Source organism: Dermochelys coriacea, chromosome 10, assembly GCF_009764565.3.
Source record: "Dermochelys coriacea isolate rDerCor1 chromosome 10, rDerCor1.pri.v4, whole genome shotgun sequence".
Classification (NCBI taxonomy): domain Eukaryota; kingdom Metazoa; phylum Chordata; order Testudines; family Dermochelyidae; genus Dermochelys; species Dermochelys coriacea.
The window spans coordinates 15,087,120-15,103,349 of NC_050077.1; the positions used below are offsets into that span (position 1 = coordinate 15,087,120).

Sequence of the window (16,230 nt, forward strand, 5' to 3'; positions counted from 1 at the left end):
AGCACTCAGTTTGGACAGATACTTTCATGTTTAATTTTGTGTCAGCGGGTTATGGTTACCCTAGGTCTTCTCTGCCTTTAGTAGGCTATCATAATTGAATTAATGTTATTCCTTACCTGTTGAGGAGGGGTTATGCTTTCTTGCTCATAAAATTCTGTTGTCTGCTTAGGTTTAATCTGAAGACTCAATCCTTTTTCAAAGGCTTGATGTTCCAGCATCAATGTGGAACGGAACCATAGGTTGTGAGTTTTACCCAAGTACTTAAGCACACAGGGCCTGATGGGAATGGGAGGAACACACTGTGACATTGCTTCCACAAAACAGTTTAGTGCACTTGGTTGGCAGTCTCGCTGCACTTGGTGGCTACCACTGCATAAGAAAGGGCTTATTTCACCTGCAAGAGCCTGGAATTAAACAACAGAAACAGTGACTATTTCATTCAGACTATTCCAACACTTAGGTCATATTTAAAGTCTTACTAACAACATTCAGATCAGGGAATTTTCATATAGTAGTTAAAACATGAAAAGATTAATTCCCTTTGAAATCTGAAGAAACCAATTTCTTTCAAAAGCAACCAGTATTAAGACATATAGCTGGAGGAAACACTAGAAATGGATTTTTTTTTAAAGTGAGGGAACAAGTAATTATGGCAGAAAATTATAATCTACTGAAACACCAGCTACTACCAAAAAGACACAAAAATGATTCTCACATGCTGCTGTCTATCAGATAAAATTTTCCACAATCGGGAGAAAAGCTGGATCCAAGTCTTCTCTGCTAACGGTGTAGAGATATGACATAACTGAACAAAGGCACTTAATAACGCTCCAGTCTAGAAATAGAAAAATAATTAGGGATGCAAAGGAAAAAAAGACCTTTCAATGAATTTGCACCATGAAAGAGTTACTGTATACTACAGTCCAGCAGCTAAGCTTCCCCAAGATGTGTGCAAGCAGTTACATTACTTGCTTTCCCAAGTGTTCCATAACCAATACAATTTTTCAAAATTTCCCTTTGTGGTAAGAGAACTATTGTGAAATAAATGTAATCGTATTCCAATGTTTATTAAGACAACAACTCATGAATATAACAGCTACAAATAAAAAAGTAAGAAGCTCTCATGGAAGAGAAGAGAAAAGGGTGACCAATGGGGTTGCTGACTATTTGGTGGTAAGACAAAACAAGCGGGCTAATTGGCTAGATCTACTGATACGATCAGAGTACCACAAAATAGCGCTCATCTAACAATTAGCTTCTTATGAATTATTAAAAGCCAATGCTGTTTATAATCTGTTACCACGCTTTACTAATTGATTTAATCCTTTCTTGTGTTTTTGTGGCAGTGGTTTTCTTATCTAAATGCAACAGATATTTTGTTCAATTCTAAATGCAATAGGTGTATCTGGCAAAACCTTAATTGATGTGTACTGAAGTTAGGAGCCCAATCACCTGATTTCACCCACTCAAAGGCAGGGTTTTCCAGATGGCTTGTGTTTACCCACATGTGGCCCTTCAGACTGAGTAAGCATGATACTACATAATTTCCACTGACAAAAGTAACTGGAAATACAATTAGTAACTTTTCAAATTGTCAGTATAACTAAGCAGTTCTCACTTTATTCCTTAATGAAGACACTCACTCAAGCTTGCTTAACCTCAGGGTTTTGGAGGTTAATTAGGACCTTATTGCTTGCAAAAGCTCAAGACTGTTGAGGTGGCCAAAGTAATCAGCACCACAAGTACCACAGGAGCAGCAGTGGCAGCCATGAAAGTGACATGAAATATACACCTCTACTCAGATATAACCTGAATTTGGATATAACGCAGTAAAGCAGCACTCCGGAGAGCAGGGCTGCTTTATCTCGTTATATCCGAATTCGTGTTACTGCAAGCAGTTCCTCTGCGCCCCCCCGGCCCCAGCTCACCTCTGCCTCCTCCCACAAGTGCCACCACTCCGCTTCTCCCCCATCCTTCCCAGGCTTGCCGCGAATCAGCTGTTTGGCACGGCAAGCCTGGGAGGGAGGGGGGGGAGAAGCAGAGTGGTGGTGGAGCACTCAGGGGAGGAGGCGGAGGTAAGCTGGGGTGGCAGGGGCGCTGGGAGGGCCGCAGCAAGTAACTGGGGGCACAGAAGAACTGCTCCCTGCCCCAGCTCACCTCTGCTCCGCCTCCTCCCCTGAGCGCCCCCCCACTTCCTTCCTTCCAGACTTCCCGCGCCAATCAGCTGGGGGCACGGAGGGGAGCACAGTGGCGGCGGCATGCTCATGGGAGGAGGCAGAGCGGAGGTGAGCTGGGGCGGGGAGTGGTTCCTCTCCCTACCCTGTATAATCGCGGTCTCACCTATAAGACGGTAAGATATCGGGGTAGAGGTGCATTAGCGGTGGGATAGGACCAGGTAAAACAGGCTGCAAAGATTACCCCTCTTGAATCTCTGAGCCCTACTGTTTTCAGAACTTGTGCAAAGTAAAGATGATGCTTTTTTTTTTTTTCCCAAATGGAGGAGAGAAATATGATGGCATAGGTATAGGATGGAGTTAGATGTTGGGAGAGAGGACCAGGAGAAAGCCAAATGTAAAAGTAGGTAAGCTCTAGTTTTCAAAAGACTTTTGAAATATACAGTATTAGCATAAAATAAAATTAACAGTGGAACCAAAGAAACAAAAAAGAATTCATTTGTGTGAATCACAGTTTGGGAATTTCAATATTGCAGCAATGGTTTTCATGCTATGCGACCAATAACTTATACCAACCTTCACTTCTCGAAGAGAGTCAAGGAACTTGTCATGCCTGTTGGTCAACATGTGCAGTTGGTTGCCTATGTCTTTCTCAGAAAGTTCTTTGGTTTTAGGCGTACTCGTCTGATCTCCTGGAGCCAATTCAATGTCAATCTCCACATCCTACACAAAAGTAAGGCCAATTAGAATGCTGATACTTTCAAGTAAATAATTATCACCGCTCCATTTCTGTACAAATATTAAAAAAAAAAAAAAAAAAAAAAAAAAGTGTTCTACTCATTATTTCAGCCCTTGTTAACTATTATTGTCTTTTTTTTTAGGATTTTAAAATTTTATTCCACTGTTAAGGGAGAAAAAGGGCCAAAGCAGTCATCTAGAATAGACGGAAGACTAAAAAAAGATGAATTAACATGGGTACACAGAGCTAGTAAGTCAAATGGTAGTAAACCATTGTTTAAAATTTAATTAAAAATTACATCTACTTAACTTCATTATTCGTTTACACTAGGTGTCACTGCACATTACTTTACACACATCTATAGCAATTCAGACTAGCATTAAGATGTGTCCCATAAACTGTGCTTGGTGAGACATAACCATCTCCTGTAAAATAAAAATAAAATGTTACCTCTTCTTTGGATTCGCTGTTTTCTCTTTCTCGAGGCTCTTGTTTGACATGGGTTACCATAGCAAATGCTGCCCGATCGTGACTGTCAGCAAGGTTGATTACATTAGTGATAGATGGAAGCATGGCTCCCTGACAGCTTGTGCCAATTGTAGTATTTCTTTCACATACTGCCAACAGGAGCTAAGAAATTAAAAAACAAAGCAAAGGTTTTAACCCAGTGTGTGTGATGTATTTAAGAACACATGTCCTTGATTTATTTTTTATTACACCTTTTTTCCTTGTCATAAGAGGACTCAGTCCTTCTCAAATCCACCGTGAATGTGTGGGGACAACGTTTAGCAGTTTGAACTTCCCTTTAGTAATTGAGTTTCGATGTCAGGCTGGCCTGAATGAGTCAGAAAGGAAATGCAATTACATTCTCTGCTGTACATGTTCAAGCACAAAAGGGTCAATAAGGAAGTTAAGATGGCAACTGAAATTGCCGAGCAGTTGGAGAAAACTGGATAGTGAGAGTCTAGGACATGGACATTTGGTCATTAATCCGCATCTCTACTGGTAGTATCAGAAGGGCCAAAGATTGAATGGGCATGGAGTATCTTGTCTTTGCTAGATGTTCCCCTTTTGGTCAGAGCTGAGGTTTATCAATAGGGGAGAAGCTTGAAGTCCTGCTGTTCACGCCACACATATTCAAAGAACAAAGTGGACTTCTATCTTCGGCTCATCACCTTCTGTCACCGATATGTGGTGGGTCATTGTGCCTTTGGGGTTGCCATTTGATTATAGCTCCAACAGGAAACGTATTGCCATACGTTGGGATAGTAAGATTAGAGACCCCATAAGAACACATAGGGAACAGGAGTCTTCTGCATCTAAGCATCATGTTTTTATGGAATTTTTTTTATTTAGTGTCTAAATCTACATAATATATACAATTTTCCACTAAAATACATGGCTTACCTAAAAAGAGATGTAGAAGATTCCTGCTGTTCCTCGTCCCCTGAAAGCTGCTCTGATTTTTCTCAGATGAAGTTAATAAAATGACTGCTTTGTGCTTGGTTATTTTATACTCAAATTTTGAAATACAGGTCATTTCAAAGAAATTGGTGATTTAGTTATGTTTTGTTTTAGATAAAGTGATCAAAAACCAGGTTTCACACCACAGCAATCCCCCTTTAAAATCTCTCTCAGCAACAGTTCTGACACTCCATTCTGATCTGTCTTTTCGGATTCAATCTGCCAAAAAGATTCCTCCTCCAGTCATTTTTTGTTTGCAAGTCATTTTTTGCTTAAAGAAAATCTGAGCACTGACTAGGCTTTTCTCAGATAAACTGAAGCCTTAAAGCTTTAAAAGTCACTGTCAACTGGATTCAAGAACATGGTTGCAGAGATTTCCCAGACATCAGCTTTTCAATATTTAAAAGCTTAATACTTGTTTTAAAATGTTCTGAACATCTAAAATGGCACCCTTGATATGGGGAGTTTTACAGGGCTATATCACTTTTCAAAAAGAAAAGGCGTACTTGTGGCACCTTGAGACTAACAAATTTATTAGAGCATAAGCTTTCGTGAGCTACAGCTCACTTCATTAGATACACACAATACAGCTACACATTCATAAGAGAAAGGAGGAGCAAATATCATTTATAAAATGACATTCACAGTTCTCATAAAAAATGGTTTTCCTACCTCAATGCATTGCTTGATCCAAAAGTGGTTTCCCATTGCTTCCCAGTTTTGAGAACAAGTTACATAAAGTAGGCGTTCATAGACACGACGCTTCATGGAATTGTCAAAGACCTCAAAAAATTTGGCTCGGATGAGCGGCTGAGCACAACGCAGCCCCGAAAGGAATGCAGGTTCAAGTTTAGCAGTGAGCTCGCTTCCAGAAAGATTCTCATCCCTAGGAAGAAAACATAAGCAATTGATAATACACCGGCCTTTGAAAGCGTAACCTATTTATTTAGCCGGAGGATATTTTCTTTTGTTCTACCAATTTCTGGAAGATGTTAATATCTAGAGTCAAGTGTGGCTTTGTTTACTACCAAAAAAAGCACAAGTTTCTGTGACATATCAAAAAGTCCCTTCAGAACATCTTACATGGAGTCAGATCACAAGAACAAATACCACAATGGCCAAGAGACCCACCATGTCCAATGGAAGTCACTATTTATCTCTCTGGATTAGCTCTCCAACAAAGCTTTCTACAAGCTTAATGTTATAGGGCTCAAATTAGTAATGCAATGTTTCAGTGGTTTCTCTACAAGTCCATTGTCCAGATTGGGCAAGCTGGAATTTTGGATGTTGGAATCACCCTTGCACCACACAGTTATGCAAACTGCTTTTAGAACATCTTACACTCAAACTAGAAGTTCATGTGTATACAATGCTAATCACTATAGACAATAATTGTTAGCCAGGTGCCATACATGCAGGGGCAGAAGTTTGAGAAGAACATTTAAGAAAATATTAGTACATGACATAAAACTCCCCTGCAATCAGCAGAAAATTGCTGGTTAAGTGTCAAGCTTTGTCTTTACTGAGAAGTAGCCCTGATTTCAGTCATGAGCATAGCCGCCTAAGTGCACACTTCTATTTTGGACAAGGCAATCTCTGATTTGCACTGATGGAGGTTTTTTCTGCTTGAAATACCCAGGTAAACTCCACTGACGCAAATTGAAGCTTGCCTTGTCTACAACTAAGGGTTTGCACCATTGCTGCTACTCTGCTAGCTGGCTATGAATGGCTGAAAACAAGGCATATATTTAAAGTACAAAATTCCTTAGTGGCCATTATAACTTACTAGAAGTGCACACACTATCTTGTGGTGAGGCAATTATTGTAAAATGTTTTTCTATTCAGGGATAGAAGACTCAACTGTGGCAATCTAAGAGCATGGCTACACTGGAAACTTCAAAGCGCTCCCGCAGCAGTGCTTTGAAGTGCAAGTATGGTCGTGCACAAGCGCTGGGAGAGAGCTCTCCCAGCACTCCTGGTAATTCACCTCTCGGAGCCTGTTTACATTAGTGCTTTAAAGCACTCTGACTTGCTGCGCTGAGGAGGGTGATTTTTCACACAGAACGCTATAAAATGTAAGTGTAGCCAAGCCCTTAGTAACTAGAAAAATATGCATTACAATAAGCTTCCAGAAAAGCTTCATACAAAGGGGAATGGAGGGACACTGCACTAGCAGTCAATACTATCTCTGCAACACGATCAACTATGAAGATGCCACAACCCCTTTTCTTTTTGCTTGGAGCAAGCGCTGTAAAAAGATTTTGTATCTGAAGATCTAATGTGAATATGTAAATATGTTCACTCCAGTCTCAGTGAAATAAGCTGATTGTGCATTTTACAACAAATCTAATATAGCCTTAAAAGATGGATGGCATGTTATAAAGGTCATGTATGGTACAAATTATGAACCAATAAGCTGCAATACTTGATTAATTGCTATAATTACCTATAGACATAGTTAACAAGGTCTAAGAACTGGGCATTTAATTCAAGGTCTTCTGGAAAACGTTTTTCAATGTAGGTCATCATTTTCACTAGCAAAATGGACTTCTCCCGGAGAGTAGGTGTCTGTTAAAATGAGACATGATTAATTTTCTCAATTCATCTTGAAACACAAGGAGAAATGGCATGTTCAAAGTACATTTCAGCCATCCTCTACACCATTTTTTTCACTCCTACACTACTGAAAAATAGCTTGAAACAAGGTCATGCTTTCTAAAAGTATAAAAAACAAAAACTCTAAAGAATTTATAGTTCTAGAATACATACTATGCTGGAAATATGAATGGATGCTATGGATTAATAAATAAAGCTATGGATGCTTAAAATCATTTAAAAAAAAAGATAAAAGTTTAATTGTTTAATAGCTAATGCCACTATATAAATCCATGGTACACCCACACTGCATGCAGTTCTGGTCACCCCATCTCAAAAACATATTAGAATTGGAAGTAGTACAGAGAAGGGCAACAAAAATGATTAGGGGTTTGGAACAGCTCCCACATGAGGAGAGATTAAAAAGGGTGGGACAGTTCATATTAGGAAATAAAGAGATGACTAAGGGAGGATATGATGGAGGTCTATATCATGAATGGTGTAGAGAAAGTGAATACGCGTATCTACCCCTTCATCTAACACAAGAACCAGGGGTCACCCAATGACAGGTTTACATCAAACATAAGGAAGTACTTACTAACACACCAACAATCAACCTGTGGAAACTGGGTTCAAAAAAGAATATGTTCATGGAGGAAAGGTCCATCAATGGCTATTAGCCAAAATGGTCAGGGATGCAACCATATACTCTGGGTATCCCTAAACCTCTGACTACCAGAAGCTGTGACTGGATGACAGGGCATGGAACATTCAATAAACTGCCCTGTTCTGCTCATTTTTTCTGAAGCATCTGAGACCAGCCACTGTTGGAAAACAGGATACTAGGTTAGATGGACCACTGGTCTGACCTAGTACGGACATTCTTGTGACTATAAATACTGTGACCAACCAGTGTTCCAAAAAGGTGTAAAAAAATTTTTTGGCTACACTGCCATTGAACCATACTAGAGAGACATGGTGGGTGAGGCAATATTGTTTATTGGATCAACTTCTGTTGGTGGGAGAGACAAGCTTTCGAGCCACACAGAGCTCTTCTTCAGGTCTAGGAAAGGTACTCCCAGCATCACAGCAACATGCAATGTGAAAGAGACTATTTAGCATAAGTAGTTAGCACATATTGTAAGGGCCACCCAAATACCCCGAGAGAATATGCTTCAATCCAAAAATAAAACGCTCTGTCCGCACACCCCTAGTTGTCACCTACCACCCGACACTGGAATCCATATGGGATATCAAACATGTACAACTCATACTTGATGGGGACCCCAGCCTGAAACAAATCTTTCCTGAACTCCCACTTCTGGCCTTCAAACAACATCGCAACCTCTCCAAACTCATCATCAGAAGCAAGCTCCCTACACTCCAGGGCACACCAACTCAAAGCAGCATCAGACCCCGCCAGAACATCAGATGCAAAACCTGCAGACATATCTCTGCTACAATGATCAACACTCACTTACGACACTCCTCAAGAGCCTATACACGCCTATCTCAAAAAACTTAGGCAAGAACAATGCGGAAAAAACCCCTACACTTAAGACAACAGCAATTACACCTTGATAAGTACATACAAATAAAATTATGTACTCACTGCATGAGAAAAGCCCCACAGTATACACACACCCCCACCCACCCACCCATAGGCATAAAAATATGTACTCATCACATCAAAGAAAGAAGATTTTCAATAGTCTAAAATTTTCAGCCTGTAAATTTAAAAACTTCAATCAGGATCTTAGCTTGAAATCGCAACATTTTGGACCTTATTCACAGCCAAATTCTTTCAGAAATAAAATGTAGGTAAGGACATTGCATGATGTTATGGAAAGTGATACAATTGGTAAGATATAGCTTTACCTACAAATATCTGGTCATCTTACTTTAACGGAAGCAACTTTACATGGCCCTATAATACTGGCTTTTGGACACTTGAACCTTTGGCTTTAAAAAAAAACAAAACAAAAAAAAAAAGTTTTCTTAGCAAAGCACTATTTCACATGAAAGGGAAACTGTAGCCTATAATGTACTGAGCATTCTTAATTCCATTTCTTCCTTGGGAGCCCAGAGCGTTCACAATTTATAGACTGCACTTAAAAATATGCAGACTTAGGTCCTTACAGAACCCTTTATCAAACACTGAACAGAAAATGCAAGTTACAGGTTTTCATTAGTTTTTGACTGGAATAAGGATTTTCACCTGATTTAACTTTTCAATTTACCTGATTGGCTGCCATTGGAGAATTGTTTTTCACCCACTCTTCCACTATTTTTACCACTGCACGAAGAATTTTAGCATCAGAAGATTTTTCAATGAGAGATGTTAGAATAGCTTGGATAAAATTTTTCCTCATCTCCATGCTCATCACAGCAAGACGAGTTTTCACAAGATCCAAGCTCAGCATTACTAGTTCACTTGTACCTGCTATGGATAGAAGTGCATAATTTTATTAATCAGTCATTTCATATGCCAGAAAAAATGGTTTCAGTATGAACTGCACAGTAGAACCTTTGAGTTCTAACTTTGCTAACAATCTGTGAAGCTGATAACTGCTAAATATCACCCTTTCTCTCAGGCAACGGAGAGGTAAGCTAATGAACACGTTACACAAGAAACACCAAATCACAGAAATACAGGGCTGGAAATGATCTCAAATGGTAATCTAATCTAGTCCAGACCCCTGAGCTGAGGTAGGACCATGTAAACCTAGACCATCGCTCACAGGTATTTGTCCAACCTGTTCTTTAAAAGCTTCCAGTGACAGGGATTTCAGAACCTCCCTTGGAAGCCTGCTCCAGTACTTAACTATCCTTATTAGTTAGAAAGATTTTCCTAATATGTAACTTAAATCTCCCTTGCTGCAGCTTTAGTGGATTACTTTTTGTCCTACTTCCAGTGAACATGGAAAACAATTGATCACACTCCTCTTTTTAACAGCCCTTAACATATTTGAAGACTCATCAGGTTCCCCCTCAGTTTTCTTTTCTCCAGACTAAACATGACTAGTTTTTTTTAACCTTTCCTCATTGGTCAGGTTCTCTAAACCTTTTATCATTTTTGCTGATCTCCTCTGGACTTTCCCCAAGTTGTCCACATCTTTCCAAAAGTGTGGCATCCAGAAATGGACACGGTACCCAGATAAGCCCTCACCAGTGCTGAGGAGAGCGGGACAATTGCCTCCAGTGTCTTATATATAACACACCCAGAATATTAGCTTTTTTCTTTTGCAACTTCACCACATTGTTGAATTATATTCAATTTGTGATCTACTATAACCCCCAGATCCTTTTCAGCAGTACTACCATCTACCCAGTTAAGCAGGGTGGGTAATCGATGATTTTTTAAAATAAAAAAATTAAAAATATATTTTTATTTAAATAGTTTTTTTTATTTTATTATTTAAACTATAATACGTTTATTTTTAAAAATAAACCTTTTAAAATGAAAGCTAACTATAACACAAAATATGTTAAGGCCTAATTATAATTTAGTTGTCAATGTGAAACATGTTTTGATAAGAGAAGTTTATATATCCAAAACATTTCAGGTTTTGCTTAATAAAAATAAATGTTACATGCAGTTTTGTCTTTAATTAAATTCCAGTTACCATCCTAATGCAGCATGACAAATCATGAACAAAAAAAGTTAATTATCTAGTAAATAATATATCATTCACCATTTTCTAACCTACTGAAAATGTACAATTAATAAGCATCTGAAAATACTAAGCTATATAATTGCTTAAATAAATGTATATAGTTTGCTAGGTAGCAAAAAGATTTACCAAATCTAGCATAAAGGTTCTATTTAGTTGTAAATCAACATGTTTTAATAGTTATATCAACCAATGAGAATTCTTCAAAAAATAACAAATACAAGTGGAAAAGTTGATTAAATCAATTATTTAAATGGAGGCTTTCCATGTGGTAATTTAAATAGCCTTGATTTAAATCAATCCATCCTGCAATTAAGGATAACATGGTTAAAGGCCTCTTTATCGGTGCAACTTCATGTAAAATTCTAGGGAAAACTATTAAAATATCAGCAACAGAAAATGTTACCATGGATACAAATCCTTATAATCACTTTGAAAACAGTCTATGTACCATACCCAAAACAATGGCCCACAGTGCTCTTCAGGAGAGCCTTCCCCTTTGGTCATGTCCATGTGAAAATAATTCAGTTGGAAAGGTGATGGTGAGGCCTCATTTTAATAATACTTTGACAAATATTACAGTATACTAATAAATCATGAGGTATAAGTAATTGAAGCTAAACTTGTCAAAATGAAAACAATATTTTGTGATGCAGTATTCTTATTCTGTTAATTTCCTGACTAGCTTATCTGCCAAATTTAATAATTTGCAATGAGTTACTCAGGGATTAGTCTCAATTCACAAGGTTCTTTTTTTGTGTAATTAGAATGCAAGTTAGAAATCTAATATTGGAAGCGTTTCTTCCAAACTATTTTCCTCAGCAAATTCATCATTAATTGAAATATTTTGTTCTTTAATATGACTATTTCTTTAGGTTTCAGAGTAGCAGCCATGTTAGTCTGTATTCACAAAAAGAAAAGGAGTACTTGTGGCACCTTAGAGACTAACAAATTTATATCTTTAGCAGTATTTTTTATTGACTCATGATTTGGGTCATTTGATGACAGACAAAACTCCATCTACTGATAAAGTCACCATTGTAAGAAGATAACAAGGGCACCAACTCAGAGTAAACGGATTTCACAAACAACTGCTTCCCTACTATTAGTTTACACCTCTTATTTTAAAGAGTCACTGAAAGCAGAGAACTGTCAATCTATACTTCTGAAGAATCCAATTATTTTTAAATATACTGCATTTCAAACAGTTACTAACCAAGTGATGTTTGACTCAATATTATGTTAGAGTTTTGTTCAGCAGGTATTAAGAACACACAAAATGTTATTTTTTTCCAGTCGATACTTTCAACAAGATTTCTCACTTTTTACTGGATTATTTTCAAATTATTCAACGCACTATGGAATTTACAACCTTAAATACACAAGCAGCTAAAACCACTCTAAATCTCTGCATTATGATTGGATTACATTACTTAAAACCTTTATTAACCTGCATTATTACCTGTGGTTGCTTCTGCTGTTCCTGATGCAGCCTGTGGATTCAAATGTTCCCTGACCATTTTCTGTAGGGATCGCATGAAGACTGAAATCAGTCTGTCTATGTAGCTTGGATTGTTACTGCATGCAGACTTCAGAATCATTAAAGTACCTAAGATATAAATAAAAACTCTTTAAAGACAACTAAAATCATCATTCATAATTTGGGTAACCAGATGAACATAAGAATGGCCACACTAGGTCAGACCAAAGGTCCATCTATCCCAGTACCCTGTCTTCCAAACAGGTTATCATCAAGTGATCCATCCCGTGTTGCCCATTCCCAGCTTCTGGCAAACAGAGCTAGGGACACCATGCCCTATTTTGAGTTAACTAAATAATTCTGTACTTGTCCTATGAAAGGAAAGGCGGAGTGCTCTACTTTTGGACAATTGTGTCCTATCTTGGATATGCAGTTATCCCTGTTACAAAGACAGGAAATCTATGTAGATGCATGATAGAAAAGGTTAATAAACGAAGATTAATGGCAATATTTTGCTTTTTAGCTCTCTCAAAGCATTCCTTCCTACTCGGTCGAAGCTCAGTTTTGCAATAGAAATACCCCAAATATATCTAATAGTTGACTCTTGCCTTGTTAAATGGCTTTTTTCCATGCCTTGGAACAGGTCAGTTCTTAAATCCCATAATATGAAAATAAAGCTTCACACTTGTTGGATACAGATGTAATCTTCCCAGAATGTCATTAATTAGTTTCATATATCAGTTACTAAGTAGGTAAGAAATCACCATAATTAAAAGGGTACATACTCGAGCTATGCAGGAGCTGTCATTTAGTATTAAAGATGCTTCCTAAGTGTCTGTATTAGAACAAATACGTATTTTCCCCCTCAAACTGTATATTTGTGCACATACATTGGATATAAATGTAGAGATTGATGCTCCTCTGAAGTATGTTGGTGTTCATGTATGGCAGCTGATTTTACAAGATATATAGCAACACCTGTCCTCACACAGTATACAAATAGACTAGAAACCCTATTCTGGAAGTAACAATCATTTCTCACTTTTCTGCAACTTCATAATTCATCAAATAACCCAAAACAATATTTAGAGTTTCAGTGTTCTATTAAAAGACAGAATGACTGCTTTGAAAGTTTTACTTTATTTTGTCCCTCCTTTTCCACCCCTCACAAATTTGCCTGAACTCTGGTATCTTTTAAGAGTCTGGACCGGTTTTTTATAATCGATAAGATATAGACTGACTCAGGGAAAACAGCAGAATCTAACCTTGGAGTGTGCTCTGGACAAATGATAAAAAGTCTCTTTCTTGGTTAGTGTGTTGTACAGCACATCCTGACACCTGACAAATAGGCAATTCCCTAAGTGAAATTACACCTGTCTACACAGATCACAAACTAGGATAGTGAAGGACATTTGCCATTTAAAGCAGCAAGCTTTTCTAACTTGTGCAATTTCAAGTCTGCATTATTGACAGAACCAATTCTGTGCCAAACTTGCTATGACCAGCCAAACTGTCTAATCATTCCAACATATCTCAGTTGTAGTCAAGCAGTCAGACAAGAACCAAAGGGAGATTAGTTCCCTGGTAGTTTAATCAATGTAAATAAATAGTGAACTAGGAATGCGTTTCAGCTTTTCAAAAATGTGCTTAATAAAAATACATTCAGAAATGTTACCTTTTGAAAAGAGTGTACTGTATCTGAGATTCTTCACTTATTCAGAATCCAAGTTCTAAATAAGACTTATGTGATTTAAATCAGCTAACATTTGATGCTTTCAACAAACCGGTGCTTGTATTCAAACGAAAAATACTGGACAAAAAATTTTACGTGTATTTACTTCATTTTTTAAAACACCCATGATATTATACCCCAAAAATAGTAACTGGAGAATTTTGGCTGCTCCAGCTGAAATTTCCAATAGCTTTTACTTTACATCATTGTTAGTTTAAATGCCTTTTCTCCTTCCTACGTGCCCTTAGTAACGAAGGCACCTATCCAGCCACCAGTATCCATTTTCAATACTTCTCTTCAAGCCAGCTGCTTGGGAATGATAGAATGCAACGAGCCCTGTAGTCTTATTCCTCAGGGCTGTCAGCCTTCTTCCCAAGATCATGTCTACATCCAGATTTCCCAGGGCAGCACGCAGCACTATCTACACGGTTATCAACCCCCTTACAGAAAACAAAATAAAACCTAATGACAGAGAACACGCTAATTAGCGAGCCAATTTATAGACATGTCCAAGAAGAATGAGAAACTCACCAAAGAGTTGGGAAGGATTAGCATTAGTGGCTTTTTCATAATTAGTAAGTCCTTCATAGATAACCTTCCCGACTGCAGCATATAGGCATTCTAGCTCTTCATATTTTGATGCTACACTTGAAGTACCTGAGACAGCGTTGACAAAATAAAAACCAAATTAGTTATTAAAAACAGTACAAGGGGCTCTCTCTGAACCTTCTGTACTTGCATGTAAAAAAACCCTGTATCTATTATACAACCACCGTGGCCTGTGTGTTGGGTATCACTTCCCCAGTATGCTCACTAAAATTTTCCTAGTAATAAGATGGTTTCGATTAATTTAGTAGTGCTTATCCTTGTCAAGTGTTCCATGTTACCTAAAGCCTCTCTTTACACCCAATTTCTCTTTCTCGTCTTAGTAAAACAGTGATGTTCAACTACTGAAAAACAGCATTTTTCAAAGCAGAAAAATGGTAATTGCAAAAGACATTAAATTTATAGCAGGCATTTCTTGAGTCAAAGTAATGACTGCCACAGGTTATTAAGTTTTTATGTCAATGGATAATGATGTATTCCACATGATTACTTATTGCAACTTTTTTTTTTTTAAACGGAGGTTGAAAGTGCAAGCTAAAATGGACCATAAAATGCAGAACACATAAAACAGAAGATTAGCATATTCCGAAATGTCTTCCTGCTCTCTCCCCCCCCAAACCACTTAAGTTATGCAGTGATAAAAGAAAAAGGAGGAGGAAAATACCACATACTTGGTTCTGTAGGAAATATACTCATTAAGCGAGAGAGTAGACTGTGGACAGCCCTCAAAACCTTGGTGTTTCCACATGTCATACAAGCCGCTACTCCTCGTTGCAGAGGTTTGAAGCTGCTAAGGATAGCTGGAGACTGCAGTACAGTTAATAGGAAACTTAGGACCTCTAGCCCAGTGCAAATGTTGGCAAAGTTGGCCTGATTGGGCTGTTCCTAGAAGAACACATATACGGGAAAAAACAACAAAAGAATATTAGACTTGTTAGCTCACATCAAGCCTGTGTAAAACCTACAACAACATGATTCCAGGCTTCCATATTACAAGAGTTTCAATTCCATTTTCTTACACCAGCCATGTTTTCCAGATCTGCAAAATATGAGACATTGGAAGCCACTAACTGCATAGCTGAAATTTACCTATTTGCATAGTTTTAACATTATAGGAGTGGTGAAAGCAGCAAAGAAAGTGGCTCTCACCCTTGCCTCGCTAAACACTGCTTGGAACAATGGGCTGCATTATATTTGCCTGTGGAAATACCTTAAAGAAAAAGATATTGAAGAGCAGGTATAAAATAGCTTATTCTGATGGACCTTTAAAAGAAGTGCTTATGAGAAATGGGTGCTTCAAGCCCAGAAACAGGATGTTTGAAACTAAACCAAATTAACTTAGGCTTGAATAGAGACTGGGAGTGGATAGGTCGTTACACAAAGTAAAATTATTTCCCCATGTTACTTCCCCCCGACCCCACACCGTTCCTCAGACATTCTTGTCAACTGCTGGAAATGGCCCACCTTGATTATCACTACAAAAGGTTTCTCTCCCCACCCACTCTCCTGCTGGTAATAGCTCATCTTAAATGATCACTCTCCTTACAGTGTGTACGGTAACACCTATTGTTTCATGTTCTCTATGTATATAAATCTCCCCACTGTATTTTCCACTGAATGCATCCGATGAAGTGAGCTGTAGCTCATGAAAACTTATGCTCAAATAAATTTGTTAGTCTCTACGGTGCCACAAATACTCCTTTTCTTTTTGTGAATACAGACAAACACGGCTGCTACTCTTAAACCAATTGAATGAGTGGAAAATA

The 16,230-nt window shown here is 38.0% G+C and overlaps 1 protein-coding gene across 13 annotated transcripts in view; it reads right to left on the bottom strand.

Annotated features, from left to right (window-relative positions):
• The window catches only part of LOC119862161 (transformation/transcription domain associated protein), a 159,266-nt gene that overhangs the window by 73,719 nt on the left and 69,317 nt on the right, over positions 1 to 16,230 (bottom strand). For all 13 annotated transcript variants that reach the window (XM_043493177.1, XM_038418305.2, XM_043493178.1 and 10 more), the window contains 10 exons: positions 15,136 to 15,349; positions 14,390 to 14,515; positions 12,109 to 12,255; positions 9,213 to 9,415; positions 6,824 to 6,945; positions 5,050 to 5,263; positions 3,364 to 3,543; positions 2,751 to 2,897; positions 716 to 835; positions 117 to 404 (listed from right to left, as the gene is read on the bottom strand). In XM_043493177.1, coding sequence (XP_043349112.1) covers positions 117 to 404; positions 716 to 835; positions 2,751 to 2,897; positions 3,364 to 3,543; positions 5,050 to 5,263; positions 6,824 to 6,945; positions 9,213 to 9,415; positions 12,109 to 12,255; positions 14,390 to 14,515; positions 15,136 to 15,349 — 1,761 coding nt within the window. The remainder of the gene's footprint in view (positions 1 to 116; positions 405 to 715; positions 836 to 2,750; positions 2,898 to 3,363; positions 3,544 to 5,049; positions 5,264 to 6,823; positions 6,946 to 9,212; positions 9,416 to 12,108; positions 12,256 to 14,389; positions 14,516 to 15,135; positions 15,350 to 16,230) is intronic.